This window comes from Heteronotia binoei, chromosome 13, assembly GCF_032191835.1.
Source record: "Heteronotia binoei isolate CCM8104 ecotype False Entrance Well chromosome 13, APGP_CSIRO_Hbin_v1, whole genome shotgun sequence".
Taxonomy (NCBI): Eukaryota; Metazoa; Chordata; class Lepidosauria; order Squamata; family Gekkonidae; genus Heteronotia; species Heteronotia binoei.
This window is the reverse complement of record NC_083235.1, coordinates 20,984,961-21,009,658: the sequence shown is the minus strand read 5'-3', so window position 1 is coordinate 21,009,658 and position 24,698 is coordinate 20,984,961. Positions and strand designations below refer to the sequence as shown.

At 47.8% G+C, this 24,698-nt stretch overlaps 1 protein-coding gene across 1 annotated transcript in view; it reads right to left on the bottom strand.

Moving 5' to 3' along the window:
• Window positions 1–24,698, bottom strand: part of RDH8 (retinol dehydrogenase 8) — a 36,969-nt gene that overhangs the window by 7,407 nt on the left and 4,864 nt on the right. The window contains exons 2-4 of the mRNA XM_060252548.1: window positions 15,656–15,817; window positions 3,253–3,432; window positions 1,676–1,769 (exon numbers count right to left, since the gene is read on the bottom strand). Coding sequence (XP_060108531.1) covers window positions 1,676–1,769; window positions 3,253–3,432; window positions 15,656–15,817 — 436 coding nt within the window. The remainder of the gene's footprint in view (window positions 1–1,675; window positions 1,770–3,252; window positions 3,433–15,655; window positions 15,818–24,698) is intronic.

The following is a 24,698-nucleotide window of genomic DNA, read 5'->3' as shown; positions in this document are numbered from 1 at the left end:
TTTAAGGAATACCGGGGTTGAGGCAGAGGCAGGTGATGGCAAACCATCTATAAACATCTCTCTTTTTGAGAGACATTTTTGGTGTAGTGGTTAAGAGGGGTGGACTCTAATCTGGAGAACTGGGTTTGATTTCATTTCCCATTCCTCCATCTGCAGCCAGATGGGTGACCTTGGGCCATCTGCAGCCAGATGGGTGACAGTTCTCTCAGAGCTCTCTCAGCTCCACTACCTCACAGGGTGACTGTTGTGGGGAGAGGAAGAGAAGGTGATTGTAAGCCACTACAAGACTCCTTTGGGTAGTGAAGAGCAGGGTATAAATCCAATTCTTCTCCATCTCCTCCTCCTCCCTTGAAAACCCCACTAGAAGTTGCTAAAAAACCTCACAAGTTAGTTGTGAGAGTTAACAGGAAGGAGGGGGAAATCATACATACCACCCTGATCTCATGAGGAGAGTTGCTTAAAAATTTAAAATGTACTAGGTAGATATCAGAGCTAGATTGTCAAATGCCTGGACTGATTTCCCACTAGCCTTGCCGCTCTCACTCTCCTCTTCTCTGTGGAACTTCTGTCGGATTTCACACTATCTGCCCTGGGGCTGCAGCTCGCTTTGCCTCTTTTGCGCAGCAAATAAGATCCTCTAGAAACCAGTTTCTGTTTGCCATGTGAAAAAGGCGAAGCTAGCAGATAGTGTGAAATCGGATGGAAGCCCCATGGAGAAGAGGAGCGTGAGTGGCATAAGGCAAGTGGGAAATCGGTCCTAGTAAAAGCACTGGCTAAGGCAATTTACAAACTTTAAATTTCTTAGGCTTGTTTGTCCCTGAGGAACTTGTAGTGTATATATAGACAGATCCAGATGGGCAGCCATGTTGATCTGAAGCAGTTGAACAAAGCAGGAGTCATGTGCACCTTTAAGACCCACAAAGTTTTATTCAGAATGTAAGCTTTGGTGTGCTAAAAGCACACCTCATCAGACAATAGGATGGAATGGCAAGCAGTCCTAAACATAGAGAAAGTGGGCAGTGAATTAGTATGCAAAATCATGGAAATGGTTTTTAGAAGATTAAAAGAATCACAAGTTGGGGTCTGGTGATTGTTGGTTTGTGTTGACTGGGCTGAAACAACGAGAAGGCAATATAAGTTGGAATACCAGATTGATGTCTATCTCATTAGGTGTGAAGTGCAATAAATAAGAGTCTGTTGTAACGTTAGCACTGTGTATGGGTGTGTTAGTGAGTGTGAAGTGTGGTCGGGTTGCAGCTGACTTATGGCGCCCCCTGGTGGGGTTTTCAAGGCAAGAGACATTCAGAGGTGGTTTGCCATTTCCTCCTTCTATGTAACAAGCCTAGATTTCCTTGGTGCCCCTCTCATCCAAATACTACTACTTTACTCTCCCAAAACTTTTGCTTTTAAGCTCAGAGCAATTTTTCCTTCCTGACTGAGTCACCTTTGCTCCAGGTAATCTCCTTTGAGCACCGGTAACTCTGCACTGGCCGTGATTGGATAATCCAATCACAGCTCAGATGGGGGATTTAGTTTCCCTCCCCCCTGGGAAAGGCCTATTAGAAAGGAGGCAAGGCCAGCCTAGTAAATCACTCAGAGGTGCAGAGGATGTATGAAGGTCCCTTCTTGTTTCCCCAAGCCCAGTGGGTGAATTCTTTGAGATTTACTCACTCACAATATATTGAATTTGAGGAGCTGCACTGCTAGACTCTCGCAGAATCCTTCGATGGCAAACTTGGAGGCAGCGTAGACATCATTGAATGGAACGCCTGGTTGGGGAAGCCAGATAACATAACAGAAGCTGTGTTGGATCAGGACAATGGCCCATCCCGACCAACACTTGGCCAAAACTTTGGTGCCAGCAGCAGGGGTGGAATTCTAGCAGGAGTTCCTTTGCATATTAGGCCACACATTCCTGATGTAGCCAGTCCTTCATGAACTTACAAGGCTCTTTTTGAAAGCTCTTGGAGGATTGGCTACATCAGGGGTGTTCGGCCTAATATGCAAAGGAGCTCCTCCTAGAATTTCACCCCTGGCCATCAGGAGGTCCACCAGAGGGGCCAGAATTCCAAAGGGGATGTGGGGTGAACATACACTGTGTCCCGCTACCCAACAGATCAGGTGTCCCCACAGTAGTGCCTGTGGGCACCATTGTGTCTGTTGACACCTTTCTTGGTATCCTTCAAGTGTTTTAAAAAGTAGGCAGGGCCTTGTGGTACTTTGGCCCAGGGCCCAGCAAGGCTTTTGATTGGCCGTTGGAGACTGGGTTGGCTGTATAGATTTCTAAGAATATAACTTAGGCAGCAGCTGTTACTACAACAGAAGGAGTTTCCTTCATGACTGAAGGTAAGCTGCCACAGCCATTCTGTGGCTGGCTCCGCCTCCTGGGGCAGCCATTTTGGGGATGTGCCCACCATGCTGTGTCAGAATTCCAGCGGTGCCCACAGGCTCGTAAGCAATGTAAACCCTCTGCGATGGATGGTCAGATCCTTGACTGAACTGAAGCAGTGAGAATGAGTTGACGGGGAATGAGATGGCCAGATATAATCCTGAAAAAACCCTAACAACACAATTTGGCATTTAGGGATTGCAAGGAAAGGGCACCCGTTATATGGCACTTCAGAGCTTTACAATAAAATATAAAAATTTAGCTTAGCTGTCAAATCATAAGGATCTGAGCATTATCTTCACAAATGCGAGTTTTCAAAGCCCTGCTTTTGAGAGAATCAAGGAGTTCAAGGTATTTAACTTCCTGGCCGTTTGAGTGGTTTCTCAGTGGAATGGGATTCCTCGGGAGCTGGTGGGCTCTCCTTCCTTGGAGGTTTTTAAACAAAGGCTAGATGGCCATCTGACAGCAATGAGGATCCTGTGAATTTAGGGGGAGGTGTTTGTGAGTTTCCTGCATTGCACAGGGGGCTGGACTAGATGACCTTGGAGGTCCATGCCAACTCTATGATTCTATAATTCTAACCCTTTCCATATCATTGATTCTGCCCTGCAAATGCATCATCTCCCCGTCTCCCCCCCAGGCTGATTTTGCTCATTTTGGAGCCAGACTGAGGGCAAATGATTGCGAGTGGCATGAGACATATGCAGGAATGGATCCCCAAAGGAATCTGAGACTTGAATGTCCTAACTAATTTCTCTGATCAGGGGATTCTTAATTGGCTCTGAACAAGGTCTCATTTCTTGCAGAGCTTAAGAGTTTGGAGGAAGTTATTTTTACCCCTCTCCCCAGACCAGCCTCCTCACCTTGCAGTCCCATGGTGCTGCTGATCACCACGATGTGCCCGTTCTGACACCGCTTCATCTCAGGGAGGACAGCTTTGATCATGCGAATGGCACCAAAGAAGTTGGTCTCAAAGATGCGCTTCATGTCATCCATCGAGATGGACTCCACGGGCCCGACGAGCCCCACACCAGCATTATTCACTGGGAGATGAAAGTTATAAAGTTGAGGACTTTCCCCCATTAAACCTCCATCAGTCCAGGCCCCACTACCTCTGCAGTAGGTCATAGACAGGGGTGGAGAGGAGGCCACTTTCTGCTCTTTGCTGTGTATGTTGTGTACTTCTTGTGCTGCTATCTAGGAACCTTTAGGACCTTGAGCTTGGGGATGAAGGAACAATGAGTAGCAGGATCCAAACCCGTGCTTCCCTGGTCCAATCACGGGCCCCCTGCTGGTTCAAATGACTCAATGGCGTCCTAGTGCGGGAACTTGGAACTGTATATAGTTGGCCCTGTTCAACAGTCTTCTAGTTTAACTGTTGCCATGCTGTAGCACAATGAAGAGTTTTGATTACTACAACCACATCTCTCCATGCATCGAATGCATTATATTACACTCTTCATACCGGGAATCTACTCCACAGATCCTGTATTTCTCTAATCTTGTCCCTACTGCTTAGATAGGGTTGCCAGCCTCCAGGAGCAGCCTGGAGCTCTCCTGGTATTACAACTAGGGTGGCCATAATGTCTGAAGGCCAGCCAGGGACACCTTTGGGGGGGGGGGAAGGTGGGGGCCGGCGCAGCGGCACGCCGAAGCAGCCTGTCACTAATAACACAGGTCGAGATGCAGGACAGGAACCCGGAAGTGACCGACAGGCTGCTTCAGCGTGCCGCTGTGCCGGCCCCCTGGGCCCCACAACGATGGGACCGATGCCACAGGGACGGGCTCGAAACACTCTATAACCCCTCAAAAGAACAGCAGTCTAGCTCGCTTCCCCCGAGCCCTGCCGCCATAAGCCTCAAGGGGGCTCATTTTGCGGCATCTCCCGGCGGGAGGGTGGCACCCGCACGGGACACATATCAAATGAAAGAGGGGGCGCAGGGCTATCAGAAACAGCCGGCGGAGGGAGTCGGGAGACCACCCCACTGGGGGATCCACACCCCGAAAGTGATGAAGGTGGCGCAGATAGAGCCAACAGAGCAAACAGGACAAAATAAATAGGCTGCATTATGCAGCACAGTTGAGAAAGTGCCTTACCCCATATACTGATGAAGTAAATACAGGATCTGAGAACAAAATTGCACCAGAAGACACAAACACAAAGCTCCCTTACACTGAATCAGTGCTTGGGTCCACCAAAGTCAGTATTGTCTAGTCCAGTCACAAACACAAAGCTCCCTTACACTGAATCAGTGCTTGGGTCCACCAAAGTCAGTATTGTCTACTCCAGGGGTGGCCAGAGGGAGGGAGGGAAGGAAGGAGGGAGGGAGGAAGGAAGGAGGGAGGGAGGAAGGAGGGAGGGAGGGAAGGAAGGGAGGAGGGAGGGAGGGAAGGAGGGAAGGAAGGAAGGAAGAAAGAAAGAAAGAAAGAAAGAAAGAAAGAAAGAAAGAAAGAAAGAAAGAAAGAAAGGAAGGAGGGAGGGAGGGAGGGAGGGAGGGAGGGAGGGAAGGAAGGAAGGAAGGAGGGAAGGAAGAAAGAAAGGAAGGAAGGGAGGAGGGAGGGAAGGAAGGAAGGAAGGAAGGAAGGAAGGAGGGAGGGAGGAAGGAGGGAGGGAGGGAAGGAAGGGAGGGAAGGAGGGAAGGAAGAAAGGAAGGAGGGAGGGAGGGAGGAAGGAGGGAGGGAGGGAAGGAAGGAAGGGAGGAGGGAGGGAGGGAAGGAAGAAAGGAAGGAAGGGAGGAGGGAGGGAAGGAGGGAAGGAAGGAAGAAAGGAAGGAGGGAGGGAGGGAAGGAAGGGAGGAGGGAGGGAGGGAAGGAAGAAAGGAAGGAAGGAGGGAGGGAAGGAAGGGGGAGGGAGGGAGGGAAGGGAGGAGGGAGGGAGGGAAGGAGGGAAGGAAGGAAGAAAGGAGGGAGGGAGGAAGGAAGGAGGGAGGAAGGAAGGAAGGGAGGAGGGAGGGAGGGAAGGAAGGAAGGAGGGAGGGAAAGAAGGAAGGAAGGCCGCCCACTCCCGCCAGCCGCCCCCCCCCGCTTTCGGCCCCCTCCCTCCCTGCCTGCCCTGCTTACCTGCTTCCAGAGCGGCGGAGAGGGCGGCGGCGACGAAGAGGCTGGCGGCGGCGGCGGAGAGGCCGGGGAGGCATCGGAGAGGCCGGCGCTGGTCACTGGAGGGCCTCCAGCGACCAGCGCCGGCCTCTCTGATGCCCTCCCCAGCCTCCGCCTGCACTGGAGGCCCGCGCGCGGGGCCCTGCGGCGGTCGCGGAGGCCGGGGAAGCGTCGGAGAGGCGGGCGCTGGTCGCTGGAGGCCCTCCAGCGACCAGCGCCGGCCTCTCTGACGCCCTCCCCGGCCTCCGCCTGCACTGGAGGCCCGCGCGCGGGGCCCTGCGGCAGTCGCGGAGGCCGGGGAAGCGGCGGAGAGGCCGGCGCTGGTCGCTGGAGGCCCTCCAGCGACCAGCGCCGGCCTCTCCGATGCCCTCCCCGGCCTCCGCCTGCACTGGAGGCCCGCGCGCGGGGCCCTGCGGCGGTCGCGGAGGCCGGGGAAGCGGCGAAGAGGCCGGCGCTGGTCGCTGGAGGCCCTCCAGCGACCAGCGCCGGCCTCTCCGCCACTTCCCCGGCCTCCGCCACCGCCGCCGGGCCCCACGCGCGGGCAGCGAAGGCGGCGAGTGAGGGAGGGAGCATCCCCGCGCATGCGCAGAGCCCGCCACGATCGCCCTGCGCACGCGCAGGGATGCTCCCTCCCTCACTCGCTGCCTTCCCCGCCCACGCGCGCGGCCCCCGGCTCTCTGGCTGGCTAAACCGGGACCTCTAATGGTCCCGGTATAGCTAGCCCGGGAGCCGGGAATTGGGGGCCAGAACCGGGACTTTCCCAGGAGACCGGGACGGTCTGGCCACCCTAACTGATCTCCAGACTACTAAATTTCCTTGGAGAAAATAGCTGCTTTGGAAGCAGGTCTGTGTGCTGTTGTAGCCTGCTGAAGTCCCTACGCAGGCTCCACTCTAAAATCTTCAGGTTATTTCCCAGCCCAGAGCTGGCAATCCTACTTATATGTTGAAGAGAGCAAGAGTCCAGTAGCACCTTAAAGACTAACAAAATATGTGGCAGGAAATGAGCTTCTGGGAGTCACAGCTCACAACTTCAGTAACCTGAAGAAGTGAGCAGTGACTCTCAAAAGCTCGTCCCCTGCCACAAATTTTTGATAGTCCTTTACGCTGCTACTGCACTCTTGCTCTTTTCTAATGCTAATTATCTAGAACACTGTATGTCCATACGAATGTTCCCTCTAAGCTGCAGTCTTGCGAGCAAAAATTCTATTTTGTGAGCTACTGGCATTAAAGTTGTGAGCTACTGCATACATTATTGTGTTCTGGGGTCATCTTTCCTGAGCTAAGACAAAAATGTGTGAGCTAGAAATGTAAAAAACATGAAGGTTCTTTCTCCCATATGTGGTGGACATGTGAAAAAGCGAAAGAATTCTGGAAGATGATACAACAAGAAATCTCCAAAATTTTGGGCTATGACTTAAAAAAAAACTGCAGAGACGTTTTTACTTGGATTACAATTAGAAAAATTTCCAAAAGAAGACAGGACTCTAATTTGGTACCTGCTATCAGCTGCTAGGACATTATACGCGCAGCTTTGGAAGCAAGAAAAAGTACCGGAGAAATGGGACTGGACCATGAAAGTTTTATCGTGGTGTGAAATGGACAAACTAACACTAAGAGACTATGATTTAGAGATATTCAAAAGGGAGTGGAGAAAATTTAAAGGATATATGGAGAAAACCTGGAAAGTAAAGAAACATTGGACAATTTTTTAGTAGTAAGAATATATACATTGAACTTTGAGCAGTTAGAAGTGCCTTTAATATTGATTTTGAACTTATAACCTCGGGGAAGTCAACATTGGAGGGAGGGGGGATGGAAATGTCATATGGGTTATTGCGGGAAAAAAATTTAAGAAATAGTTAAGTTTTGTAACCATATGCTACCAATAAATTGTTTAAAAACAAAAATGTGTGAGCTAGAGGCTAAAAATCTGTGAGCTAGCTCAAGCTAACTCAGCTTAGAGGGAACACTAGTCCATACCCTTGAGCCTTTATAAGAAGAAAAAGAAGACTGCACATTTATACCCCACCCTTCTCTCTGAATCAGAGACTCAGAGCAGCTTACAATCTCCTATATCTTCTTCCCCCACAAGACACCCTGTGAGGTGGGTGGGGCTGAGAGAGCTCTCCCAGAAGCTGCCCATTTAAGGACAACTCCTGCGATAGCTATGGCTAACCCAAGGCCATGCTAGCAGATGCAAGTGGAGGAGTGGGGAATCAAACCCAGTTCTCCCAGATAAGAGTTCGCACACTTAACCACTATACCAAACTGGCTCTAAGACGCATTCCTAAATCCAGGGCTCATTTTGTAGCAGGAGTTCCTTTGGATCTTAGGCCATACTTTTCGTTATGCCAATAAAGGTGTGATTGATTGATTGATCTTAGGCCACACACCCCGATGTAGCCAATCATCCAAGAGCTTACAATCATCCAAGAGTTTACAGGGCCTACTGTAAATTCTTAGAGGATTGGCTACAGCAGGGGAGTGCGGTCTAATATGCAAAGGAGCTCCTGCTACAAAATGAACCCTGCCTAAATCAATCAATCAATTTGTCTTTTTTTGCCTCAGCTGTTAAGCCATTGAAAGAATGATTGCAAAACTCTGATTCCACGAAAGGAAAAATGAGAAATTTCCATGCATTTCCATAGGAAAGCTACAAATGCATAATAATCATTGAGAAGATCTCAAAATATACCTCCCTGGCAGTCTAGTAGCTAATGACTTAGAGGGGAGCAGTTTGAGTGCAGGTCAGCAGCACTTACATCAGTACGCCTCATTGACATTTTTATCTTTATGACAGCGGCAACAGACCTTGCCATTTGGAAAGTAATGAATTTGTCCCTATCTGCCAATAGCCATGCTAATTTATCCTCATCTGACCTTCCTGGGAAATGAGAGATAATGATCCTCGGAAAGCTTCGATACCTAAAACATGAGTAATCCAAATAAAATATCCAATAACATCATGGTGAAAATGCCAAAGGACAGTTTTGGGTTTGACCTCCTAAATGGCTTTCTTCAGCAGATGTTCTACCTGGTTGGGAAATACAAGGCAGCAAAAAACCTCCACTACCCTGAAGGGAAGAAGTAGAAGAAGAGACTGGATTTATACCCCACCCTTCAATCTTGGCTTGCAATCTCCTTTCCCTTCCTCTCCTCACAACAAACACCCTGTTAGGTGGGTGGGGCTGAGAGAGCTGTTTATAGAACTGATCTTGAGAAAGCAGTTCTTTCAAGAACTGTGACTGACCCAAGATCACCCAGCAGCTGCATGTGGAGGAGTGGGCAATCAAATGCAGTTCTCCCAGTTTAGAGTCCACGCTCCTAACCATGATACCAAACTGGCTTTCTAGGCCAGGGGTGTCAAACATGTGGCCTGGGGGCCAAATCAGGCCCCCAGAGGGCTCCTAACAATCCCCTGAGCAACCGGCTGTTGTCTGCTTCCTGCTCCCTCTCTCTTGCTTTCTTCTGCATCACAACTTGCCTTGCCAGGCTTGTTCAATAACAGGAACTGCAGAGCAAAGCCTCTATTTTTCCATTGGTTGAGGCTCCTTCATTGGGGAGGAAGGTGTGGAGGAACAGCTTGCTTTGCCAGGCTCTCTCAGTTACACAGCAGAACCACTAAGCCAAGCCTCTCTTCCTTCTATTGGCTGAGGCTCCCCCCCCTCCGGTCACCTGGACAAGGAAGGAAAGAGCCAGAGCTTCCTTTGCCCAGTCCCCTGGATCCCATGGAAGAGATACAAAGAAAGCACCTTTAAGAGCACCAAGTGCTAATGTTCTAAACATGTTTAATTTTATTTTAATTTAAAAATCTTTAATTGTGTTGGTTTGTGTCCTTTATAAAATTTATATCTCTACTACTTGGCATTATATTTTATGACACACATGGCCTGGCCTGACAAGGTCACATTTATGTCAGATCTGGCCCTCATAACAAATGAGTTTGACACCCCTGCACTAGGCCTTGCTAGGGTCGCCATTCTCCAGGTGGGGCTTGAAGATCTCCCAGTATTACAGTTGCTCTCCAAATGACCAACATCAATTCTCAGAGAGAAAAGGGCTGCTTTGGAGGGTGGGCTGTATGCCATTATACCTTGCTGAGGTTCCTCAGGCAAAACATTTCTTTTTGACTGAGGTGTTTTTATTTTCACGTAGCTACTTTATAGTCTGTTTCTGGCATCCGGGCTGTTTTATCTACATCATTTTAGGCTGTGTGATACGGTTGTGTGAAGGATTATGTTCTTATACCCTGACTTGTTTTGAATAGCTCTGGGTGTTTTTAATGGTAGTTCCTAATGGCTTTGTTTTGGTTTAAATAGTTTTCTTTAATTGTTTTAATTGCACGCTCCCTCTAATGGATCTCTGGAGAGGAGGAATATACGCTTTCTAATTTAATAAATTGTTACCCTACATCTGTCTTGAGTTGGCAACAGTTATTTCAGTCAAATGTTTTCATGAGATTCAGACAGCTGTCAGTTATACTGAGGGCTGCCAACTCTAGACTGGGAAATGCCCGGAGGTTCGTAAGTGGAGCTTAGCCATTTAGGCATGGTTATCAAATGCATCTTGGGAACTTCCTGGAGATTTGGAGGTGGAGCCTTGGCAGGGCGGAGTTTGGGGAAGGAGCTCTGCAAGGATGCAGTGCTACATTGTATGGGTGGCCAAATTTGCTTAACGTAAGAGCCACACAGAATAAACGTCAGATGTTTGACAACCAGAAGACATGGACATCAGATACTTGAGAGCCACACGACTGGAAGGAAGGAAATAGATGAGGGAGAGAGAGGTGGAAATAAAGCAACTTTAAATATATTCTCCCAGCCACTGACTGACTTGGCATGGATAAGTGATTTAAAGAGACAAATACCTTCTCCAAGCTGGCCAATGGGGTAATGGGAACTTTGACAGCCACATGATATATGTGGAGGAGCCATATGTGGCTCCCAAACCACAGTTTGGCCACCCCTGGGCTGTAGAGTCCATCCTCCAAAGTTACCATTTCCTAGGAATGAACTAATTATCCTGTACTCTGGAGATCAGTTATAACTCTTGGAGAACTCTAAGAAGTTGGCAACTTAAAGGTTGAGTTTGGGGAAGGAGCTCAAGAGAGAGGTGATACCATAAAGTCTTCCCTCCACCGCAGGCATTTTTTCCAGGTCTCTGTAGTCTGGAGGTTAGTGCTAATTTTGGGAGGACTCTAGGCCTCATAGGGTTGCCATGCTCGCCACCCCCCCATCCACCAGCAGGGGGAGGTAGAGTTGCCAGATCCAGGTTGGGAAACTCCTGAAGATTTGGAGATGGAGCCTGGAAGGACAGGAGCCTCAGTACGCTACAAGGCCACAGAGCCCATTCTTCATAGCATTCATTTTCTTGAGGGAAAACTGATCTCTGCAGTCTGGAGATGAGCCGTAATTCCAGGGGATTCCCAGGCACCACCTGGAGGCTGGCATCCCTAGGTTCATACAGTTTTCTGTTGTGCATTGTGTGCAGTTCAGTACATAGAATCATTGAACCTTAGAGCTGGAAGGGCCTCCAGGGTCACCTAGTCCAACCCCCTGCACAATGCAGGAAATTCACGAAGAAGTTAACAGAATCAACATTGCATGCGTCTCTTTCCTACTAAAGTCGGTGTAAAGGGCTTCATTTTTGGCAGAACTTTTATGCCATGCTCTAGAGACAAGGGGTGGCCAAACTTGTGTAATGTAACTTGGAGTTTGGGAGTCCTAGTTACACTCAAGAGGCTGTTGGCCTCCGTCTTTTCGTAGATAATGACTGGAGGTGTACAGATGGCCCAAGGTTTTGAAAGTGACTCCTATTTTACATGCTTGCTTCAAAAAACAGTCCATACCTGACAGGTGGGTAGCTCAATAAAATTTATCTTGAGTCTTTAGGGAAAGCTCTCAAGTCCCATCTCAGCTTAAAAATGTTATCCTCTCTTTATTACCTTGGATAGATCCTGAGGCAAATTCATCTGCTGGCTGTTTTCATTGCCATCCTAGGTGTATGCATGTCTGCTGTCTCTGGAGAGGCCATTTTGTCAGCTCCAGGGAAAGGGGTTGCTAGCCAACAACAGCATCATTGATGACATCATAATGGCACCCAGCAACTGGAAACTACAATGGTCAGGATACAAGGACCAGTTGAAGCTTGAAATAGGCAGCCCTGGGCATAGCAAGATAGCAGCAGCCCTCCTTGACGGATGTCCCATTTTGGCCAGTGAGTAAAATCAGATCTTGAGACATCAAGGGTAGCTCTCCAATGAATTCCGGACAGCACAGATAGTTAGTATACACTGACCTTAATTTTTTTAAAACATGAAATGTTTATGACAAACTGAGTGAGGTTCCTGGAAGTTCTGCTGGTAGCCACGGTAGAGGTTTTTCTTAGGGCAGGGGTGGGGGAATCTCCATCCCAAGGGCCGTATACGGCTCTCGAGGTCACTTGGTGTGGCCCTCGGGGATTGCAGGGCCAAACCTGAGCCATGTGGCAGCCTCCCTGGGGCCTGGCTGGCAAGTGAGGATCGTGGGGCCCATCCATGCTGTGCAGCAGCCTCCCCAGGGCCAGGCAGGAATCACAGGGCCCAGATATTCTGTGTGGCAGCCTCCCTGGGGCCTGGCTGGCCGGCCAGAATTGCTGCAGGGCCTGGAAAAGTAACTGTCACAGTTCAGTTGCACTTGATTATCCCAGATGGCGTGGCCTAATATGCTAATGAGTGTGTAACCTAATATACTAATATTAGGGGATGTGTCTAATATGCTTCTGAGTTCCTGCTGGGCTTTTTCTACAAAAAAGCCCTGGAGCTATGCATTTGCCTAGGGTGGTGGGCTGCATGTGTTTGTGTGTGTGTGTGTGCCAGATTAGGCTCTCCCCACATGACTTCAAATAGAAAAACAATTATTTGCATTATTTTTGCTGGCCTGACTCATTCTCCCTCGGCAGAGCACTGTTTTTTAAGTTGATAATTTCTATGGCCCACAAATTATGTTATAAGTATCCATATGACCCTTGACAGAAAAAAGGTTCCCCACCTCTGTCTTAGGGAAAAGGTCTTTGCAGAGAATCTGGTGCCCTCCTAGAAGTTTTCTTGGTATGATGAAGTCATATGAAGAACATAAGAGAAGCCATGTTGGATCAGGTCAATGGCCCATTCAGTCCAACACTCTGTGTTACACAGTGGCCAATATATGTGTGTGTGTGTATATACACACACACACACACACATATACATACATACATATACACACACACACATATACACATACACATATATATACTGTGGTAAATAGCCACTGATGGACCTCTGCTCCATATTTTTATCCAATCCCCTCTTAAAGCTGGCTATGCTTGTAGCCACCATGACCTCCTGTGGCAGTGAATTCCACATGTTAATCACCCTTTGGGTGAAGAAGTACTTCCGTTTTAACCTGACTGCTCAGAAATTTCATTGAATGCCCACGAGTTCCTGTATTGTGAGAAAGGGAGAAAAGTACTTCTTTCTCTACTTTCTCCGTCTCATGCATAATCTTGTAAACCTCTATCATGTCACCCCGCAGTCAACGTTTCTCCAAGCTAAAGAGCCCCAAGCGTTTTAACCTTTCTTCATAGGGAAAGTGTTCCAAACCTTTAATCATTCTAGTTGCCCTTATCTGCACTTTTTCCAATACTATAATATCCTTTTTGAGATGTGGTGACCAGAATTGTACACAGTATTCCAAATGAGACCGCACCATCGATTTATACAGGGGCATTATGATACTCGCTGATTTGTTTTCAATTCCCTTCCTAATAATTCCCAGCATGGTGTTGGTCTTTTTTATTGCAATCGCACACTGTCTTGACATTTTCAGTGAGTTATCTACCACAACCCCAAGATCTCTCTTGGTCAGTCTCTGCCAGTTCACATCCCATCAACTTGTATTTGTAGCTGGATTCTTGGCCCCAATGTGCATTACTTTGCACTTGGCCACACTGAACCTCATCTGCCATGTTGACGCCTACTCACCCAGCCTCAACAGATCCCTTTGGAGTGCCTCACAATCCTCTCTGGTTCTCACCACCCTGAACAATTTAGTGTCATCTGCAAACTTGGCCACTTCACTGCTTACTCTCAACTGTAAATCATTAATGGACAAGTTAAAGAGCATGGGACCCAGTACTGAGTCCTGTGGTACCCCACTGCTTACCGTCCTCCACTGCAAAGACCGCCCATTTATACTCACTCTCTGCTTCCTATTAATTAGCCAGTTTTTGATCGACAAGAGGACCTGACTCTCGAGCTTACTAGGGAGCCTTTGATGAGGAACTTTATCAAAAGCTTTCTGGAAGTCAAGGTAAACAACATCTATTGGGTCCCCTTTGTCCACATGTTTGTTCACCCCCTCAAAGAACTGTAACAGGTTAGTGAGGCAAGATCTTCCCTTATAGAACGCATGCTGAATCTTCCTCAATAACTTGTGTTCATCAATGTGCCTTCTCATTCTGTCCTTGATAATAGTTTCTACCAACTTTTCCGGTATTGAAGTCAGACTGACTGGCCTGTAATTTCCCGGATCTCCCCTGGAACCCTTTTTAAAGATGGGGGTGACATTTGCCACCTTCCAGTCCTCAGGAACAGAGGCAGATTTCAATGAAAAATTACAGATTTTTGTCAGGAGATCCATAAGTTCAACTTTGAGTTCAACTTTGAAGCTGCCTTATACTGGATCAGACCATCACTCCATCAAGGTCAGTGCTGTCTACTTAGACAGGCAGAGGCTCTCCAGCAGGGGTGTCAAACATGAGTCCTGGGGGCCAAATCAGGCTCCTGCAAGGCTCCTATCAGGCCCTTGATCAACTGGTTGTTGTCTGCTTCCTTCTTCCCTCTCTCTTGCTTCCTTCTGCATAACAGCTTGCTTTGCAAGGCTTGCTCAATCGCACAGGAGCTACAGAGCAATATTTTCTCCACTGACTGAGGCTATTTCCTTTGGGAGGAAGGGGGAGGGGAAGGTAGAGCTTGCTTTGCCAGGCTCTCTCAATCGCATAGAAGAGCTACTGAGCCAAGCCTCTCTTCCTTTTATTGGCTGAGGCTCTTCCCCATCCTGGTCCCCTGGGGAAGGAAGGAAAGAGCCAGAGCTTCCTTTGCCCAGTTCCCTAGATTCTACGGGAGAAATACAAAGAAAGCACCTTTAAGACTAATGTTTTAAGCATGTTTTATTTTAATTAAAAAAAATAATTGTGATTGTTTGTGTCCTTTATAAAGTTTATATCTCTAATCCCTAATCTTAAATAGGTACTCACATGGCCTGGCTCGACATGGCCCAGCCCAACAAGGTCTCATTTATGTCAGATCCGGCCCTCGTAACAAATGAGTTTGACACCCCTGCACAGGGTTTTTCCATCTCCTATCACCTGCCCCTTTTAACTGAAGATGCTGAGGACTAAACCTGGGACACCTCTGTCTGAGACCCTGGATAGCCACCTGCCTGTCAGAGTTGACAATACTGTTAGGTAGGTTGACAGCCTGACTCAATACACAGTTCTAATGTGTCTAAACTGTTGGATATTTACTGCTGCGTGCAAGAGCATCTGGGAGGGAAAGGGTTAAGAGAATTCTCTCACTGGGGTACACCTGACAGTTGGCCCCACCCTCTCATCAGTTAGCTGTTGAGCCTCTTTGATCCTTGCTTGCCTTCTGTGTTTCATCTTATATAGGACTTCTCTTCTTCTCTCTCTTACCTGGGTTTGGGGCTGCAGCAAGCTAAGCTTTCTGAAGTTAATCTGTTCACAATACGTTAAATGTACCTAAATACAGGGGTGGAATTCTAACAGGAGCTCCTTTGCATATTAGGCCACACACCCCTGATGTAGCCAATCCTCCAAGAGGTTACAAAAAAGAGCCTTGGTAAGCTCTTGGAGGATTGGCTACATCAGGGGTGTGTGGCCTAATATGCAAAGGAGCTCCTACTAGAATTGCACCCCTGCCTACATGGATATGTCACATAAGATATGCTATTTTTGTAAGTAAAATTTCTTTCTCTTGTTACCCTTCGAGTCAGATCATCTTTGCGATTTGCTTTTCTCCTTAACCAGAAAATGTGGAGGACTGGGGATACTGCATAAAGCTTCTGTGTTTCCAAGACAAAGGATTTCTTTTTTTTTTTTTAAAAGACTTAACCGAATATGAGCTCCTACCCAGCACATCCACCCGTTTCTCAGGAAGACTGTTCACGCACTCAGCCACAGACTCATCGCTGCAGACGTCCAGGCGCTGGATGAACAGGGTCTTGTTGAGGGTGTTTCCCGCCGCTTCCTCCAGCTTCTCCTTCTTGCGCAAGTCACGCATGGTGGCGATGACTGGATGGGGAGAAAGCACATCAAATCCATCATCACATCTTTTGTGGCAGCGAAAGGCCCAGGACTTGAATAAGAAGTTGTGTGTCATTAGTCAATATGAAACTCCAAAGTGTAAGGTACTTAATCCATTCAAGAAGAACAACTTACTATCAAGGTTCAAATAATGCATGGAAGCTTCATCCATGGGGTATTCCAGGCAAGAGACAACAGAAGTGGCTGGCCATCACTTTCCTTTGCATAGCAACCCAGCTCTTCCTTGGTGATTTCCCATCCAAGCACTAACTGTGGCCAAACTTGCTTCGCTTTCAAGCTCTCATGAGCTTAGACTAGTCTGAGCTATTCATGCAAGGTCTTTTTTAATGTCTGTCTGTCTATCTGTCTGTCTTTTTTAATGTCCGTCTTTTTTAATGTCTTTTTTAATATCTGTCTGTCTATCTATCTGTCTCTCTATCATCTATCTATCTAATAGCATTTTAAAAGACATTAATACTCTGGGAGCATCTTGTGATTCCATTGTGGCATCACCTGTGATTACCCAGAGCCCATTTGCCCAATGCAGTCTAATCACCAAAGAACCTTGTCAGAAGAAGAAGATGATGATGATGATTTATATCCCTCCCTTCACTCTGAATCTCAAAGTCGCAGAGTGCTCACAATCTCCTTTACCTTCCCCACAGCAAAGACCCTGTGAGATGGATGGGGGCTGAGAGAAATCATTCCAGCAGCTGCAAGTGGAGGAGTGGGGAATCAAACCCGGTTCTCCCAAATAAGAGTCCGCGCACTTAACCACTACACCAAACTGTTGTCAGGTAGAGTGGCCAGCTCCAGGCTGACAACTTTATGTGACTCTTTCACACATACTATGTGGCTACTATGTGGTTGGCTTGAAAAAGGCATTTGTCTCTTTAAATCATTTCTCCAAGTCAAGCCAGCTAGTGGTTGGAGAATGCAGTTAAAATTGCTTTCTTTTCACCTCTCCCTTCCCATCTATTTTCCTTCCTTCCTTCTCTCAAACATTTGCTGTTCATGTCTTTCAGCTCTCAAACATCTGACATCTGTACAGCTGTTATGTTAAGGAGGTTTGGCTACCATTGCTGGAGATTTTCGAGGTAGAGCCTTGAGGAGGACAGGATTTAGGGAGGAGAGGGCCTTCAGTGGAGTATAATGCCCTAGAGGCTCCTCTCTCAAGCAGCCATTTTCTCCAGTGGAACTGATCTCTGTCCTCTGTCAGTTGTATTTCTGGGAGTTATCCAGGCCCCATCTGAAGGCTGGAAATCCTAAGGTAAAGGCTAGTAGCAGTTTTGTTCCTTCCTGAGTAATTGGGCAGGATAGAACATTTTTTTTTCTGAAATTTTCTTAAGATCTAGTACAGGGGTGGCCAATCTTGCTTTATGCAAGAGCCACATGGAATAAGCGTCAGCTGTTTGAGAGCTGAAAGACATGAATGTCAGATGTTTGAGAGCCGCAAGGAAGGAAGGCAGGCAAATAGATTAGGGGAAGGAGAGGTGGACAGAAAAAAACTTTAAGCTTTAAATGCATTCCCCAAGCTGTTGTCCAGCTTGGCTTGGATAAGTAATTTAAAGAGAAAAATGCTTTTTCCTAGCTGGCCAATGGGGCGGTGGGGCTTCAAGAGCCACATAATATGTGTGAAAGAGCCATATGTGGCTCCTGAGCCACAATTTGGCCACCTCTGGTCTAATAACTTTTAAAAAAAATGAATGCTGAACATTTGAGGCAGTGAACTAATATCTAGTCCTCAATGAGCAACAACTCAGGGGGTTAAAAGGTTGGGGTGGGGGTCTGGGTACCTGTTATGGCTCCCCCTACTGGCCTTTGATACACCAGAGCACAGTTTTGCTGGCTTGGAAGCTGAGGAAGATGAATCTTTGTCAGAGGTCAAGAGGAGCGCAAGGGAGGATTCACGTATTCTAAGCTGCTTGAGGGTCAGGGGGCTAATTCCGTCTGTAGCTAATCCTGCTCTGAGTGGGTCAGGTTGAGGGTGAAAAAAGGCCCAGCTGCCATGGGAGTGTTAATATTCTTGTTTCCAACAGCATCACGTATATCGTACGTGTGGTTCTGTCCTACAGGTAGGTGTTGTGTATGCCATCAGGGAAACAAAACTAAGATCCTGCACATGGGACGTTACACTGTAGCAGCTATGATTATGTGATGGAAATGTCCCTGCTTTCAGGGTATTCACAGCACATTGCAGATGCTAAGAACATAAGAAGAGCCCTGCTGGATCCAACCAACAGTCCATCTAGTCCAGCATCCTCTTGAAGCCTCACACAGTGGGACAACCAGTTTCTCTGCAGGACCAACAACAAGGTGCAGAGGCCAAGGTCTTTTCCTCATAAGAAAAGCCCTGTTGGATCAGACAAATAGTCCATCTTGGGGTTGCCAGCTCCGGATTGGGAAATACCTGGAAATTTTTGGGGTGAAGCCTGAGAAGGGTGGGGTTTGGGAAGGGAAGGGACTTCAGTGGGGTATAATACCTCAAAGTCTACCTTCCAAAGTGGTCATTTTCTCCAGATGAACTGCTCTCTGGAGCTCAGTTGTAATTCTATGAGGTCTCCACCACTTGGAGGTTTGCAACCCTAGTCCATCTAGTCGAGCATCCTGTCTCACACAGTGGGCAGCCAGTTCCTCTGGAGGGCCAACAACAGGGCATGGAGGCTGAGGCTTTCCCCTCATAAGAACAGCCTTGCTGGATTAGTCCATCTAGTCCAGCATCCTGTCTCACACAGTAGCCAGCCAGTTCCTCTGGAGGGCCAACAACAGGACAGAGAGGCTGAGGCTTTCCCCTGATGTTGCCTCCTGGAACTGGTACTCAGAAGCCAACTGTCTCAGAATGTGGAAGTTCATCTTAGTAACTCTCACAACTCTGTCGACTACATATTCTAAATGAGGGGAGATGAAGCTGGGAGACAGTCGTTTGCTGAAGGTCAACTCTAAAGTTTAGAAAGAAAAAAGAAATTGAAAAAGATTCCCCCCCTCCATACTAGATATGATCTCAGGAACCCATCTCTCAGTCATGCCATTTAGCTGCAAAAAGAAGAAGCAGAGGGTGAATATGGATCAGAAGTACAGAACTGAAGAAAAGGGGTTGAACTCTTCTGACTTCTGATGCAAACATTTTCCAATCTACAATTACTGCTTTAAGCCCCAGTAGGAAAAGCATAGAGACTGGCACAATAAAGATGCCCTGACCAGTGTTCCCTCTAAGCTGAGTGAGTGTGAGCTAGCTCACAGGATTTTTTTAGCCTCTGGCTCACATATTTTTGTCTTAGCTCATGAAAAATGCCCCCAGAGCAAACAAATTTATGCAGCAGCTCACAATTTTAATGCTAGTAGCTCACAAAATAGAATTTCTGCTCACAAGACTCCAAAGCTTAGAGGGAACATTGGCCCTGACCTGATTGGCCCAGGCGAGCCCACTCTCGTCAGAAGCTAAGTTGTGCTGGTTCCAGTTAGTACTTGGATGGGAGACCACCAAGGAAGTCCAGGGTTGCTGTGCAGAGGCAGGCAATGGCAACCCCCCTCTAAATGTCTCTTGCTTTGAAAACCCTATGGGGTTACCATGAGCCTGCTGTGAATTGGCAGTACTTTCCCCCAATATAATATAGATACTGTTTTCTCATGTAGAGGGAGCCATTCAGTGTGGGAATTAGCTTGGGGGGAAAGAGTTAATCCATTTCTTGCCCAGCATTGTATGGTTTTTGCGGTTAAATTGCATAAATGACTACAGGTTCTCGATATTACATGTTATTTTGACCTTCAGTCTGTACACTGGTTCTCACGTAGGCTAAGGTTCTTGGATTGGTATAAGCAGCAGTCATTTTGTAGAAAAATAGGTGGTGGAGTTCATCCAGGGATTGTTATGCAGCTGCACCTACTATTCAATGGACAAGGAGGTGGAACTCTCAGAAGGAGGAGGAGGAACTCTCAGAAAGGTTCAGGAGCTGCGCACCTGTGAGCTCCCACTGAACCTGTGGCCTGGGTATAAGCAATGTGCCACAGACTCCTAGTCAGGGCTTTTTTTTTTAGCAGGAACGCACAAGAACGCAGTTCGGCTGGCTTGGTGTCAGAGGGTGTGGCCTAATATGCAAAAACATTCCTGCTGGGCTTTTTTGTAGAAACAATGGTGATGTGGGGGTGTGGCCTAACATGCGAATAAGTTCCTGCTGGGCTTTTTCTACCCCCCCCCCCAAAAGCCCTGCTGCTAATAATCCTTCTCCCCTTTTTTAGAATTAAAATTTCTGGACTTTGTGGGTGAGATCCAGTTTTTAAATGCTAATAGGGAAAGATCCAACGAAGTGGTTTGCCTGGGTTATCTATGCCTGAGTAGGTGCGAATGGGTGGTGCAATTTGAATTGGGGGCCATGGAGTTTTGTGCTTGTGTAAAGTCCCATCTAAGTCACAGCCAACTTATGACGACGCCATAGGGGTTTCATAACAAGAGGCTAACAGAGGTGGTTTGCCATTGCCTGCTTCTGCAGAGCGACCCTAGACATCCTTCGTGGTCTCTCATCCAAGTAATAACCAGAGCCAGCTATGCTTAGCTTCTGAGATTTGAAGAAGTTTTGGCTAGCCTGAGCCATCCAGGTCAGAGCAGTGATAATCAGAGGTGGTCTGCCATTGCTTGCCTCTGCATAGGAACCCTGGACATCCTTGGTAGTCTCCCATCCAAATATTCAGGGCTTTTTTTTTGTAGCATGAACTCCTTTGCATATTAGGCCACACCCCCTGATGTAGCCTATCCTCCTGGAGCTTACAGGGCTCTTAGTACAGGGCCTACTGTAAGCTTCAGGAGGATTGGCTACATCAGGAGGTGTGGCCTAATATGCAAAGGAGTTCCTGCTACAACAAAAAAAAAACCCTGCAAATACTAATGGGGATGACCCTGCACAACTTCTGAGATCTGAAAAAATCAGGCTAGCCAGGGCCATCCAGGTCAGGATACTCTGAAGTTCTTGAACTTAGGGGATTTTTCTTTAAAACTATCTCTGTCCTTTCCTGAAAGAAATCCCACCTGCCTTGGAACTTTGATTAGTCTCTGTAGGGAAGAAAGGCAGGAACAAGAAGGGCAATCTATCTTGTTACCCCCTTCCAAGGCTAATAATGTGTAATTTTCTTCCTGAAAACTACACAGAGGGGAAGATGAGGGGAAAAAAAATCTCCCTTTGTCACCGCAGCATCGATTCGAATTTTCTTTCCTGCTGCTGCTGCTGTTTAACAGAAAACCTCAGGAGATCCAATCATGGATCTACAATGCGATGCACACCCTTTGGCAGAAGGTTTGCTTGAGGGATGCTGTATGTCCCAAACAGGAACTCAAGACAAGATTCTCTTCCCCTCCACCTGCCTGTTTCCTTCTTCCCTATTCTCAGACGACCCCATGAACTTACCCTGACAAGCAATTCCCCCACCATTGTCCCAGAAATGCCAGCCTTGTTCAGAGTCCAAAGAGCCCAAGCAAATGTGTGCTTTTAATGTGTTTCATTTGTATCCACTATAATCAGAAATTATTTTTCCAGGAGCAAAACCTTGAGGACAGGGGGTGTCAAACATGCAGCCCATGGGCCAGATCAGGCCCCCAGAGGGCTCCTATCAGGCCCGCAAGCAAGTTTGCTCCCTTCTCCCCCTCTCTTGCTTCCTTCTGCATCACAGCTTGCTTTGCCAGGATTTCTGAATTGCACAGGAGCTACAGAGCAAAGCCTCTATTTTCTCCATTGGCTGAGGCTCCTTTCTTGGGGAGGAAGGGGGGAGGAGAGGGGAGCTTGCTTTGATACTGACCACAATATTGCAAGAGTGCTGATACTTTAAGCATGTTTGTCTGGGTGATACCAGATGGTCGGTTTGGGGTGGCTTGAAGCTGCCCCAAATAAAGCCAGCCGGAAATAGAGTGCTCCGGAGCTTCCGGATAGTGCTTCGGGAAAGGGGCGGGCCATGGGTGCCCGGGGAGCATCAGGAAAGCTCATGCATCCTGTCCATGGCTCCCCAGGTGCTCTCCAGGCACTTTCCGGCCTTCCAGATGGTCGGGAGGAACCTCAGAGGTGCCCCAGCAAAAAGGCACTACTTCAAAAGCCGAGTGGATCAGCCTAGAGGACGGGGCGAGTACGGGACAGGGGAGGGCAGCAGATGTTGCCATCTGGAGGGGATTTTTGGGTTGATCTCAGAGGCGTCTCTGAGTCAACCCAAAGTGCCGATCTGTTAGCAGCCTTTGTGTCCTTTATAAAGTTTATATCTCTGCTGCCTGGCGTTACATTTTATGACACACACGGCCCAGCCCAACAAGGTCTCATTTATGTCAGATTCGGCCCTCATAACAAATTAGTTTGACACCCCTGCTTTAGGAGTGTGTGTGTGTGTGTGTGTTAGGTGATATCCAATTGCTTCTGACTTATGGCAGTCCAATAAATCAGGGGTGGCCAACAGTAGCTCTCCAGATGTTTTTTGCCTACAACTCCCATCAGCCCCAGCCAGCACGGCCAATGGCTGGGGCTGATGGGAGTTGTAGGCAAAAAAACATCTGGAGAGCTACCACTGGCCACCCCTGCTATAAATTAATGACTTCCAAAAGCATCCTATCATTCACAGCCTTGCTCAGGTCTTGCAAACTGAGGGCCCTTGTGGCTTCCTTGATGAAGTCCATCCATTCCATGTTGGGTCTTCCCATAGAGCAGGGTTTCTCAAACTCCCCCCCCCCCAATGGCCTGGTTATTTTTTACACTTTTCCTTTGTGGCCCACTAAAATTTGGGGGTGGAGCCAGACCTTGGGGGTGAAGCTGGGAGACAGGAAATGATGTACAAACAAGCCTAAAACTCTTGCAATGTTTTGTTTAGGAAAGGAAGGAGAATAGTGGGATTTTGCAATGCAATTTTAAAAATAAAACATCAAGAAAAAACACAAGGATCACACAGCAGAAAACTAAAAATATAAAATGTTCTCCGCCTGGGAAAACATGAAATGGCAGGGCATTTCAAGCTTCTCTCTCCTCCCCCCCCCCCCCCGCCTTCTCAGATTAGCAATGGCAAGGGAGGGAGGGAGGGAGGGGAAAAGACTGACAGAGAGAGAGAGGGAAAGAAAGAGAAAGAGAGAGAGTATTATAATACTCTATGGCATAGAGTATTAGAACCCCTTGGCAGTGGCATTTGGGGAACATCTGTCACTTGTAAGTGTTTCACAAGTTTCCTAGGGGTAGTGACAAGCCAGGCAGCATTTTGTGCACGTGGTGCATGCATGGTTTGCTGTTTCTGTGTGACTGGAAATATTTTGCTATATACACAGCCTGTGTGATGCCCATGGGCATGCTAGCTAGTTCAGTTTGCTTTTAAAAACAGCACAAACACAGAGAACAAAGCTTTCAACAGCTCTTATGATAATTTAATGGAACCCCCATGAGCAGGGGAAATATACCTTTGAATACCATTTGCTCATTATAATGATATACTTCATACTCTTGGCCATTTTTTGTGAGTTTCCCAGTGGCCCTTGGCTGGCCCCAGTTTTTTAAAGAGAACTCTAGGCTAGAGGAACCCATCATCCAACCCAGCAAGGCAGCTGTGGATTTCTTAAGACGGAGAAGGAAGGGTGGTGAGATTTCTGCCAGACGTGTGAGATCTCACACATTTAATGGTTATTTAAGCCAGGGGTGGCTGAAGGTGCAAGCCAAAGGCTGGAATCCAAAGGTCTCTTGCTGCACAGTATGTGACCCTGAGCAAAGAGGCTGTCTCTGTGGACTAGGGTTGCCAGTGCCCACTGCCTCCAGTAACCACTGGAGGATGGGGGTAAGATTGCCAGCTTGGTATAGTGGTTAAGTGTGTGGACTTGTATCCGGGAGAACCGGGTTTGATCCCCCTCCTCCACATGCAGCAGCTGGACTGAACTTGGGTCACTCACAGTTATCTCAGAGCTGTTCTCTCAAGAGCAGTATCTGTCAGAGCTCTCTCAGCCCCACCTATCTCACAGGGTGTCTGTTGTGGGGAGGGGAAGAGAAAGGAGATTGTAAACTGCTCTGAGACTCCTTTAGGTAGTGAAGGGTGGGGTATAAACCCAATTTCCTCTCCTCCTCCAGACTGGGGAACTCTCTGGTGATCTGGGGGCGGAGCCTGGAAAGGATAGGGACCCCAGCAGGGGCCAATGCTTGTCCGCTCTCCAAAGCATCCATTTTCTGCAGGGGAATTGATCTTTTTTGTCTGGAGATGAGCTGTAATTCTGGGGAGCCCTCAATTCCCACCTGGAGGCTGGCATCCCTAGTTTAAACCGGAACCAGCCAGAGGTTCAAAGTCAAATGACTCTTGGACCGTAGTCCTTGGTGCACAGACTGCATCACTAAGCAAATTGACAAGCTCAGTGGACCCAGGACCAGCCCAGGATTTGGAGCACTGGGGGAAGGGGAGTTTATTCTTTTCTTCCTTTCCTTTTTGGTAGTTTGAAAGCTTTGAGTCTCCATTGGGGAGGGGAAAAGGGGGCAGAAATACTGGAGTAAATAAATAGGACTCGATAGCATGAGGCACTAGCCCTAACCTGGATGGTCCAGGCTGGCCTGATCTCCTCAGAACTGGGAAGCCAAGCAGGGTTGGCTCTGGTTAATACTTGGATGGGAGACCACGACGGAAGTCCAGGGCTGCAACACAGATGCAGGCAATGGCAAACCGCCTCAGAACGACTCTTGTCTCAGAAACATTACAGTTGGCGTAAGTTGGCTGGGATGGCACTTTTCACCCCTGCTGCTGCCACATGCACTTACTCTGTGGATGTACATATTCATTAACCACTATGGGACGTCCATCGTTAGCCACTATGGCACCAGTGTTCCCTCTAAGCTGAGTCAGCGTGAGCTAGCTTACAGATTTTTAGCCTTCAGCTCACACATTT